Raw genomic sequence first — 12665 nt, forward strand, 5'->3', positions numbered from 1 at the left:
GTACAAAGGTATTTGAAGTCTGCATGACAAGGAGTAAATATCCTTAACCTATAATGACTTCTTATAAATCAGTTTAAAAATTATGGACATCTCGAAAGTAAAATACTTTCTGCTTTTGAATTCATTCTTAGAATTAGCAACCTAAGACTGCAGTTTTTACCGATGTATTAACTGGCTTTTCTCTCCAATTCTCTTTAAAGTGACCTAAGAAATAGGAAATGTTTGTACTTTTACTTTGAAACAGAGAAGGGAAGACTGTAGTAAATAATTAAGTGCTAAATAATATGATTGCATTGATTTTGGGGAGGTATAAATCAAGTATACTTTATAATAATTTAAAGGTAATTGCTAATAAGATAAAAGTAGATGAACAACATCTAATTCCTGGATAGAAAAGAAAAAAGAATTTGAGTAATATAGCAAAGAATAAAAAATGAAATGGGGAAACATAAAAACTATAAAATAATGTTGTAACTAAGCCAATACTAAATGAAGCAGATATTGTTACTATTAATAAAAGGAAAATAATCTTAGTTTTGAAAGATACATATTCCACAAAATGATGAAAGTGAAAAATAAAAATGTAAGCAAAATACACAGTAAAGAGCCAAACAAAAATCAAGTGTGTTGGCAGTAGAAATGTGATAAAAACTAGAATTTAGGGCAAAAGAGCATTAACCAGCAGAAGGCATAGTATGTTGATTACATTTACAAGTTAAAAGGAAGATTGAGTATAATCATTGCACCCTTTGATATGCCAAATTATAGGGCATCTAATAGCATGATTTAAAAATATATGTTTTGAGCCTAAAATAGAGAATATGAATTATTTTGAAATTATATCTTAGGTTACAAAGAGAAATCATTAAATTTCTAAAAATAGATATTATGCAAACCACATTCACAAACCACAGTGCATTCACACTAGACTTTATTAATAACTAGATAAATAGGCAAATACGGCATCACCATCCTGGGAAACGAAACAAAATAAGATGTTACTTTTCTCAAAAAGGAAATAATTATTGTAATCACACATTAACTTTTGTCCTTTGGTTTGTGGCCAATGATAAATTGAAAGCATTTTATTATATGACTGACTAATGAGCAGTTGTAATTATTAGGCAATATATTCGTGTCTAGAAATTATAAGATGGTGAACAAAATTGTTCTAAAGTAAAAATGGAAAACATTAAAGAATAATAGTAAGAAATAAAATAGAAAAATTTTAAAATAAAGCAAATTGATGAAAGTATTGCTTCTGCAAAAAGGCCAGTACAGCTGATAAACATCTGATAGTGATAATCAAAGAAATGAAACAAAATACTTATAGCTGTAAGAAAACTGTATATTTGCAAATATGAAATAATTTATAGAATTGCTGTATTAAATGATGTATGAATAAAACTCATAGAATAGAGCCTGACATGTAATGACCATATAGTAAATATTAACTTAGTAGTAATAGTTTTGCTATGTATTATTAGTAGTGTTAATATCGGTGTTATTAAAATAAAGAACAAAAAGTAAAATAAAAGATATTTTCATCACTAATGAATTTGAAATGTATAAATGACCAGAATAGAATGAGAACATTTGAGTAGCTTGACAATCAAGGTGGGAAAAAAATGGAAAAAAAAATACCTCAAAATTTAAGAAATAACCCATTAAAGATGTTAATCTCAGACATTTTCATGGGCAAGTTCTTTTTTATCTTCTTAAATTTTTGATGTTTATTGTGAAATGTAACTTTACGTTAAACAGTCACCAAGCAAAGTCACAAAACTACCACTCTTGAAAATAGACCATATGGCCCTTCCTGATCACAGTGTTCTCTCTTCCCTTCAGAGGTAACCACTATCCTGACCTTTATAGTAATAACTCTCTGACTTCCCTGTTTTATTTTATTAACAACCGGTTTGTGCACCCCACACACACTCTAGTTTTGCCTATTTTTGTATGTTGTGTAAATGGAATCACACATTACGTGTCAAGAATGAGGAAAATATGCTTCTTGTGATTGCTGCTCCTGGAATAAAACTGTCAAATGTTAAGTCCTCTCAGGAAAAACATATAAAACTTTATTTAGAGATACTGAATAATACCTAAATAAATGGAGAAATGTTCCATGTTTGTGGATTAGAAGATTCAATATTATAAAGATAACAAAGGGAGAGCTCTCAACATTTTACCATTAAATGCAATATTTTCCTAACCGTTCAGAAGATACCCTTTAAGAGATTGAGGAATTTTTCTACTAGAGTGCTAAAAGTTTTTTTTTTTTAACCATGAGTGGATATTGAGTTTCATTAAAAACTTTCTGCATTCATTGAGATAATTCTATGATTTTTTTCTTTTATCAATATAGAAAATTAACATTCATAGGTTAAATCAGCTTTGTATTTTTGGAATAAACTTGTATTTTCGCTATAGGCTGGCTTTGTTAATAGTTTCTTTGGGATTTTTTCATTTATGATTATGGGTAAGATTTACTTGTAATTTTTCTTTCTCCTAATATTCTTGTTGAGTTTTGTTGTTATAAGGTTATCCTGGTCTGCTAAAATGGGTTGAGGAGCATTTCCTTTTTATTTTTTTCTCTGGAAGAATTTATATTGAATTGGAATTTTTTTATTCTTTGAACATTCATGAAGTTAATATTCTGTGAGTGAGTTTGAAAATAAATAAGTAAATTATATATTAAGATAGTGGCAAGTGCTGAGGAGACAAAACAAAAGCCGTGAAGGAGTTATGAAATGTTTGGGTAAAATGTTGAACTTTCAGATTGGTTGGCCAGAGTCTCACTGAGAAGATGATAACCAGTGCAGAGTAGGTGGAAAAACATTCCAGTCACAGGGTGAACAAATGCAAAGGCCTTAAGGCTGGAGAAGCAGCAAACGGTCATCAGGACTGGAGTAGAGAGAACCAAGGGGAGAGAGGATGAGGTCAGAAGTTGGAGGGAGGGCAAGGGCCAGATAATTTAGGACTGTCAGGTCATAGTAAAAATTTTGGCTTTTTTCTTGAGATAGGAGGCCATTGGAGGGTTTTAAGCAAAGGAATGACTCTTATCAACCTCTTAAAGTGTCACTGTGCAGGCTTGTTAAGAATAGATTCCTAGGAGAGTTGTGGCAGGAGAAAGTCACCTAGTTAGGAGACCATTATGATAATCCATACTGGAATGATGGACCAGGATTGCAGTTGTAGGGGTGGCGAAATGTGCTCAAAGTCTGAATAAATTTCATCAGAAGAGGTGGAAATGAAGACAGAAATCAAAAGTGGCTTGAAAGTTTTTGCCCAGAGCAACTAGAAGAAGGTATGCAGAAAGCATTAACTGAGGTGGGGAAGACATCAGGAAGAGCCCTTTCCAGAGAGGGAATATCGAGATTTTGGTTTTGGATATGTGTTAGATGAGATGCATATTCGGCATGGAAGTACAGACGTAAAATAAACCATCTTAGATATTGGTCTGGAATAGGGAGAGAACTAGCCTGGAAATAAAAATGTAGGAGTCATTCCATGGCCTGGAGAAAATACTGATATTTTGAGTATAGATCTAAAAAAGAAGAGGTGCAAGGACTGAACCATGAGATGTGGAAGCCAGGAATTATCAGTGGTACTACATGCTCCAATTAGGTGAAGTAAGTTAGGATTGAACAAGGACCGTTATGTTTAGCAACATTGGAGTCATTTGATCTTAAAATTCAAAGAATAAATACTTGAGAAAAGCCAAGAAAATGTGAAAAATTGTGACTGAGACTTACTTGATATCAGAATGTACTACGTATACCCTCTATAATTAAATCAGTGCTGAACTGGTATGGGACTGGACGAAGAGTCCACAATTGAAAACTCAGAATGTATGTCAATGTATATGAATATTTACTCTTCAGGAGTAGAAGGTTGAGTACTTAATGAACGGGGCCAGCACAACTGGTATTCATTTGTAAGAAAATAAAATGAATTCTGAAATATTAAAGACATATATAAGAAATAAAGTAATAACCATTATACAAAAAATAGGAGACTACATATACAATGTCTGGATAAATATTATACCTCATACCCTAAACATAGGAAACAGCTCTTATAGATTGACAAAACAACAAACATGTTAATAGGAAAAAATGAGTGAGAGAAGTGAACAAGCAGTTTACAGAAGAGCAAATTAATTGGCCAATAGACTTAAGAAAAATGCTTAAGTTTATTAGTAGTCAGGGAAATGAATCAATGAATATTGATCGTTGGCAGAAAAAAAATGTGAAAAAAAAAACAAAACCTTCTATTGCTAATAGAGGTGTGTGGGAAAAAGGATTCTATTACCTTAAGAGGTATGATATTTTTCCCTCATAATATTGCTAATGTGATGGCACAAATGGTTTCCACAGTGAGAAACATGTTGTAATGGAAACTGGTTTATTTGCACTTGGAATACTATTGTGTGACCTAGCCCTTAGTAGCACTGTGGCTTTAGACCACTCACATAAATTCTTGAAGCCTCATTTTCCTCATTGTGAGATGGAGATAACCAGCGTTAGCTGACTGCTTTCCTCTGGGGTTGAATAACAGATCATGTGTATGCCAGGTCTTTGGAAATGATATAATGTGATTTAGAGAATATTAGGATAGGCCATGAGCTTTTCAATACCAGAGTCCAAGAATAAATTACATAAACATGTATATAGAAAGAAAATCTACTGAATGTAACTTCCAGTAAAGAAGAGCCTTGTAAAGAAGGCTTGATGTCTTAGTTGCTTTCATTATTGGGTCTCAGTTTTCTAAGCATAGAACAACGTTGTCCAGTAGAACTTACTGCAGTGATGATGTTCTCTGATCTGTCTGCTTTCTGATACTAGTCACATGTAGTCGTTCAACACTTGGCATGTGTTAGTGCAACAGAGGAACTGAATAAGTTTTATTCAATTTTAATTTAACTATCAATTTTAAGGGTTACAGTACCGTATTGGACAGGAAACCTAGGCTGCACACACTTAACAAATTATAATTTGAGGCAGCTTACAACCAGATGCCAAAAAAATTACAATCAGAGGTATGTGGAATTTATATTTGCCAAGACTAAAATGGATATTTTTAAAATGTTGTTTGATGAACCCAAGATCCGAATAAGGAAACTATTAACAAAAGATATTCAATTTGCAGAAGGAATTTATTCAAAGACTATAGAAGTTGAATTCAGACTTCTCAGCCAGAAGTCCAGACATGCTGGCCTAGGTGCCTTCCCAGATCAGCTTTTGCTTTCTTTGTAGATTCCTTGCTGCCCCGTGCCGTGAGTGTTCTTCATTCGTCTCAGGTTGTAGCCCTGGCTCCTCTCTTTTCTCTGTTTTGATTCCCTGCTATGATTTCAGTTTATTCTTCTACAAAATGGATCAAATATCTATCTGCAAGGACCTTTCCTCTTCTAACATTCTAGGAGCTTTAAGGAGCCAGTTTATTTTTCATGGACTGCATCTCAGGGGTGTTGCTTGGTGTGGTGATTTAGGGATCGAGATGAGAAGGGATTCTGTAGCCAACAGTCTCATCCTGCACGTGGAAATGTCTTTCAATAGCATCAATCAGTGGGTGGCCTTTTTGAGGTCTGGTGTGCTCTGACCTTTGCCTGCTTGTTCTGAGATGTTTTCCAGTTGAAGATTCCATGTTCAACTTTGTATATTTATATTTATTTATCAACAAGACAAACCATTTTAAGGCTAAATATTTTTAAAAACTACTTTGCAAGCTCATGTTGTGAGGCTGCTGTAGGCTTACTTTTCTTCTCATAGTTTGTTTCTACTGTGCCTTATGTAAGATAGTTGGAAACTTGTTATTTAAGAAGAAAACAAAGAGCTTACTGTGTTACAAAGAGCAAAGACACTTGATTGTTGATATATATTTTCCTGAAGTTTTACACACCTTTTTTTCTTTTTTCTTTTTAGAGTCCTGTGAAGATAAATCAGATTAGCTTGGATGAAAGTGGAGAGCACATGGGTGTGTGTTCTGAGGATGGCAAGGTATGGCAAGGATGTGGTCATGCTGAAAGTTCTGCTCCGGCGCCAGCCCCAGGTGATCGGAACAGCACCTTGCTTACTGTATACCTGCATTAAGACAAGCTTGATTATTCTTTCTGAGTATTGAACTTGCTTCTGATTGGTCATAATTAAAGTAAAATATATTTTGCACAAATGTGCCTTAGGAAAAGTAATTACAAGAATGTCAATAATGTAACTAGTATTAAGCTGATTAACAGCTGTGGCAGGGTGACGTGTCACCTTAATCATTACTACTGTGCCACTTCTACTTCAGTGACTAGTCTGCAGTTCCGGCAAGACAGCAGTTTAATGCTTTTTTGCCATAAATCCACAAAATTGGATTTTGTGGGCTTGATTTCTGTGGGCCAGTGGTTTTCATTTTCACACACAAGTTATGAATGTTTCTCTGAATTATAGAATCTTTTGATAAGCAATCATAGTTTATCAGAAGAATAAAGTGTCTTACAATGGCCACATTAAATAAATGTAAAATCAATATATGTACAGTTTTCTAAAAACCTGGCACCTACTTCCTCAACCAAGGACATACATCATTTGTGCAGTATATAACTAACAGTTATCAGTGCTTCTTGCCGATGTTGAGCTGTGACATTTAATGGTTGTGGTGATTGATTTTCCACTTATAAGAATGTCTTTTTTGTTTTCAAGTCAATGGAAATCTTTTCTAATGTTGGTTTGCCGTGATAAAATTCTAATGCACAGTATATTTAAGCTACTTTTCTAAAATAACAGTTTGAGAGAGTGCATCAAGAATCATTATAGATCTTTACATATTCCTTAGTGAGTAAGGCAGATTTCCTAATCTAATTTTGTATTTTTTTGTATTTTTCCAAGTAACCTAAGAACTTCTTTTTCTTTTCGAACTCGTCTCTGTTTCGTCATTTCCTAGCTGTGTGATTTGGAGCAAATTAACCTCTTTTAGTCTTGGCTTCATCTGGAAAAATGAGTGTAATAATAGCATCTACCACATAGGGTTATTTATTTATTTATTTATTTAAGAAAGAAAGAAAAACAAGAATGAAGAAGAGGAAGAAAAAGGAAGAGAAAGAGAGAGAGAGAGAATAGGAGTATTGCTTTCTTGCCCAGGCTAGAATGCAGTTTAGTAATGGGTATTGAAAACCTCTTTTATACCAATAATTATACTTAATGATGTAGACAGGAAGGAATAAGGGAAGAAAATAACAAACGAGCAGCCAACCAATATTTCATTTAAACCTATGAAATGCTATGCGATTACTGAGGAGTGATTTACTTCCAATTATGTAGTCACTTATGGAATAGGTGTGAGGCGGTAATGTATGTTTTGTGTATTTGAAGTGGAGAGTTCTGTAAATGTTTATTAAGTTTACTTGTTCCGGGTCTGAGTTCAAGTCCTGGATGTCCTTGTTAATTTTCTGTCTCGTTGATCTATAAAATCGTTAGCTCTTCTTGTTACATTGATCCTTTTGCCATTATGTAGTGTCCTTCTTTGCCTCTTTTGCTCTTTGTTGCTTTAAAGTCTACTTTATCAGAGGCGAGAATTGCATCTCCTGCTTTTTATTTATTTGTTTATTTTTACTCTCTGATTGGTTGATAAATCTTCCTCCTCCTCTTTGTTTTGAGTCTTTGTGTATCATTGCATGTGAGATGGGTCTGGATGCAGCATACAGATGGGTTTTGCCTTTTTATCCATTTAGAATATATATAAGTTTAATACTGGCATTTGATGCTAGCTGGCTGTTTTGCCCATTAGTTGGTGTAAATTTTTTATTGTGTTAATGCTCTTTGCTTTTTGATACATTTTTGGAAAGGCTGATACTGGTTGTTCCTTTATATGTATAGTGCTTCTTTCAGAAGCTCTTGTAAAGCAGGCCTGGTGGTGGTGAAGTCTCTAAGTACTTGTTTGTTTGCAAAAGATTTAATTTTTCCTTCGCTTATAAAGCTTAGTTTGGCTGGATATGTAATTCTGGGTTGAAAGTTCTTTTCTTTAAGAATATTAAATATTGGTCCCCACTCTTTTCTGGCTTATAGGGTTTCTGCTGAGAGATCTGCTGTAAGTCTGATAGGTTTCCCTTTATGGGTAACCTGACCTTTCTCTCTGGCTGCCCTTAGTATTTTCTCCTTCATTTCAATCCTAATAAATCTGGCGATTATGTGCCTTGGGGTTGGTCTTCTTGAAGATTATCTTTGTGGTGTTCTGTGTATTACCTGGAGTTGAATATTACCCTGCCTTGCTAGGTTGGGAAAGTTTTCCTGAATGATATCCTGAAGAGTATTTTCCAACTTGGATTCATTCTCTTCGTCACATTCAGGTACACCTATCAAACGTAAATTAGGTCTTTTCACATAGTCCCATATTTCCTGGAGACTTTGCTCATTCCTTTTTATCCTTTTTTCTCCAATCTTATCTTCTCGTTTCATTTCACTGAGCTGGTCCTCAACTTCTGATATCCTTTCTTCTGCTTGATCAATTTGACTGTTTAAACTTGTGCATACTTCGCAAAGTTCTCGTGTTGTGTTTTTCAGCTCCATCAGTTAACTTATATTCCTCTCTAAATTGTCCATTCTCGTTAACATTTCATCAAACCTTTTTTCAAGGTTCTTAGTTTCTTTGCATTGGGTTAGAACAAGTTCTTTTAATTCCCAGAAGTTTCTTATCACCCACATTTTGAAACCTGCTTCTGTTATTGGAACACACTCGTTCTCCATTAAGCCTTGTTCGTTACTGATGAGGAATTGTGATCCCCTGTAGAGGGAGAGGCATTCTGATTTTGAGTATTCTCTGCCTTTTTAGGCTGGTTTCTTCCTTTTGTTATATATTTATCCCTCTGTCGTCTTTGTAATTACCTACTTTCTAACTAGGTCTCTGAGCAGACGTCCAACTTGTTGATTCCCAGCGCCGAAATCTGAGCAATCCACTGCGCCGGCCAAAACAGTGGTGTTAAGATTGATGGTGCTTTTCTGACCGGGAATCCCCAGACTCTGCACCAAGAACTGCCGCGCTGAGGTGCCAACAAAACCACTGCGCCGGCCACAAGAGTCGCCCTGGTGACCCGTGGGGCTCCTCTGCTGGGAATCTCTTGGTCCGTGAGCAACAAATATTCGTCTGAAAGAGTGGCGTCCTCTCGTTCTCTGTGCTTTCACTGGGAGCTACAAGCCCGAGCTGCTAGTGATCAGCCATCTTGGATCCCTCTCTCTCTAATTTTGTATTTTTTATGTGCCCTAATTCAGTGGGCCATTAAGATGGGTAAATTAAAAACAGTATACTCAGTGTAAAAGAAATATACCCATTTAATCTGTTAACAAAAAGCAACATGAAGTCTCTTGACATACAAGAATGCATTTTATATATCTAAGCCTAATGTTTCCCAAAGAGTCTTTTGAAACAGTAATTGGAATACTAGTGCTTTTCAAAAAGCACTGTCAAATTTTACAGTACTTTCAGAAATTCTGAGATTGTCATGATTATCAGAGAGAGATGAGGGAGGAGTTGGTTTGTGCAGAAATTGAGAAGAATTATCCACACTGCCAGAACACTTTTTGTGTTCATGTATTTGTAAAGAAAGATAATCTTCATTCTGTTTTCTTAAAGGTGAGGAATTCCTTTTGGGCTAATATCAATTTAATGGAACTAATTTGTTGAAAGATAGTACTCATTTTTTAAAAAATTGGAAATGAATTTTTACTAAGTACGTCATCTAGGAATTTTTAGAGCTTTAAATGTTGAAGAATTATTATTTAATGCACCAAAGTAGACTATTTTAGCTATTCCATCTGGTGGATAAGATGAGCCTCAGATACCTCATGTACCCTTCTTGTCAAACACCTTTGGTTTCCTAATTTGGTAAAATTTATAGCTGCCATATTTTGGTGTGGAACTATGATTTATTTTGAGAAATGGTTTTCCCATATTTTTATTAACATTGATAGAATTGAAAATAAATCTTTTAGTACACATGCTTATATGCAAGCTACCCCCTTACCATGGTTAGTCAGCATTGTGAAAGTTGAGAAGCTAGTGTAGAATGACCTGGCAAAGTGGTTAGTGATGACAAAAACATAAATATATTACAAAAGCAAATTCCAGATACCTAAATCTAATGTATCTTTAAATAGGTTTTGTGGGAATTTTTCCTTTCTTCAGTGTGTTAAGGCTCCTAGATAAATATTTATTTATTAGGTTATTTCAAGGATAACCTTTGATATTTGCATTCAGTTTTCAAGTCATAATTCCAGCAGTTGTTTAAAATTTACTCCTTTTATTCAGCTGGTGCTCATTTTCAATCTTTTTTTGTCATGACTTTTCTACACTGGAGTTTTACATTTTGAGACATACACATCAATCTGTGTGTGTGTGTGTGTGTGTGTGTGTGTGTGTGTGTATTCAGTTTCAGTTTACTGGCATATGTTTTTAGAAAACTTTTAGGATAAGTACATACAAGGTTTATTTTGGGATCTCTTGCATATATTGCTTTCATATGTAAACTATAATTTAGTACAAAATTTTGGGTTGGAATATTTTCTCTCAAAATTTTGGAGATGTTGCTCCCTTTTTTTCTGACATTTATTTTTGTAGACATGTCTGAAGCCTTTTATCATTTTCTAAAACCTTTACAGTTTGTTTTGGTCCTGCCTTGGAGCTTGGACTAATAACAAGAATTACAACAAGAACAACAACAGTAATACATAGTCTGTGTAATTCAGTTTGCTAAGTTATGTCTAGTTGTGTTCTCTTCATTAATTTTGTCTGGAGCATAGTGAGTCCTTCTGATCCATATACTGAAGTATTGTTTTTATTTCAGAAAAGTTTGGTTATAATTTTGATGATTGTCTCAGTTGCATTTGTTTTCATTTCTTCAAAGAAATTCAATAATATAAAGCTGAAGGCAATATCACTTGGAAGCTAAGAGCATAGCTCTGTATTCCAGCTGCCTGGGCTGGCATTCCCACTCGCTGTTTGAAGTTGGGCATGTTGCTGGGCCAGGAGGTGCCTCTCTCTCCTCAGCTTGGCGGCGGGAGGCCCCTGAAGAGCATTGTGAGGTGCAGGGTATGGTGAGCTGTCAGTTATGTATTAATTGTTTTTATTGCTAACCATTCATTTTTAATCCATTGCAGTTCGGCCTCTTCCTGTCTCCCATTCTTGTATCTGAAGTTTCCAAGGCAAGAGGGTGAATGGTTATTTCACCTGTTTACCCTTCTCCTCCTTTTGGCAGTACATAGGTTGTATGGAAAATTGTTCATTCATATTGTGTGACGTCTCACACATGTACTTTGCTTTCTCATTTTTAGCCTTCTATTTCCGTGTAGTCAGGGAGAGTTTCTCTATTTGCTTATTCCCTTTTCTGATTCGCTTTTCTTCCAAAGTGAGTTTTGTGTCTTACTACTTCTTGGATTACATTTTTATTCCATTTTGCATTTTTAATTTTTCAGAAATCTTTCCCAATTCTGTTTTTATATCAGCCTAATATATATAATCTTTTAAAAATCACAACTTATTATATGCCATAGAGTGTCAGGTGGTGTTGTCTAGTGGTTGGCTGTGGAATTATCCTGTCACTTTTTAGCTGTGTGATGTCAGATCAGTTATTTATACCTCTCTGTGCTTCAGTCCATTTCTTCACCTGTAACATGAGGATAATAACAGTACCCACTTAATTATTAGGAGGATGAAATGAGTTAATATATGTAAATTGCTTGGAATAGAACCTGGAACAGAAGAATCACTTAGTAATTGTGAGCCATTATTATAATCATTGTTGTCATCTTCCTATTTTTCTGCTCCAGGTTTATAGAGGTCTGATCTTCTTATTGTTGCCAAACAGTTTTCTGGGTTTTTTTGGTTTCTGGTTAGTATTAAGATATTTCTTATCTTTGGAATGTTCTGCAGGACTTTTTAAATAGACCTTTACTATTGGTTTTGTTTGATTGTTTATCCATTCCAGAACAGGGAAATCTCTTTCTAAACCTGGGTTAAAAAAAGACAGACTGTCTAACTTGCCCTTGCTATTATTTTGGGTATTTTAGAATCACCTTTTTAGTTCAGTAACAGGGGCCCTAAACTGAGTTCAGTTTCCCATAACTAGATAAAGGCAGGTTTCTGGGGGGAACTAGAAGCTTCTGTCATCATTCTCTGGTCTCTGATAGTCAACCTATGTGGAGAATATGAAAAGCAGCAATCTTGACTACCAGAGTCCCTTAAGCTACCAGTGGAGGTATAATGACAGTTTACATGATTACCGTTTTGTGATTTTTAATGTGTTGTTTGAAGTGGAAGTTCGAGAGAGGCTGTTACAAGGGAAGTCTAACTGGGAAGGTCCTGTAGCACTCTGGCCACCTCCGTCATAGTCTCTTCATCAGGGCTGTTGCCCAGTGTTCTGGTTGGCAAATACATAGAGTTTCATGCTAAAGTGCAGAATGATTACACCCCTTACTGTTTCATGAGGGTAGGTTTTCTCTGTTTTGGGTAATAAAACACATACCACATACTTCTAAGGCACTCACATGGCTCTCTGGTTTGTAGCTAATGAGAACTCCCTGAGGACTTTGCAGGAGATTGGCTCTATGGCCAAGTGTTACGAATTTTCTCTTTTTCTTCATTAGATACTTTGTTAGCAGGTTCAGGGAAGTTGCTAGGGCTGCTACAGG

The 12665-nt window shown here is 35.1% G+C and overlaps 1 protein-coding gene across 4 annotated transcripts in view; it reads left to right on the forward strand.

Annotated features, from left to right (window-relative positions):
* VPS41 (VPS41 subunit of HOPS complex) overlaps nt 1–12665 on the forward strand; it is a 206826-nt gene that overhangs the window by 68780 nt on the left and 125381 nt on the right. For all 4 annotated transcript variants that reach the window (XM_064366755.1, XM_064366757.1, XM_012473695.2 and 1 more), the window contains exon 5: nt 5928–6002. In XM_064366755.1, coding sequence (XP_064222825.1) covers nt 5928–6002 — 75 coding nt within the window. The remainder of the gene's footprint in view (nt 1–5927; nt 6003–12665) is intronic.

The sequence above is a fragment of the Aotus nancymaae genome, unplaced genomic scaffold (assembly GCF_030222135.1).
Source record: "Aotus nancymaae isolate 86718 unplaced genomic scaffold, 86718_ANA_hifiasm-v0.15.2.pri h1tg000065l, whole genome shotgun sequence".
Taxonomy (NCBI): domain Eukaryota; kingdom Metazoa; phylum Chordata; class Mammalia; order Primates; family Aotidae; genus Aotus; species Aotus nancymaae.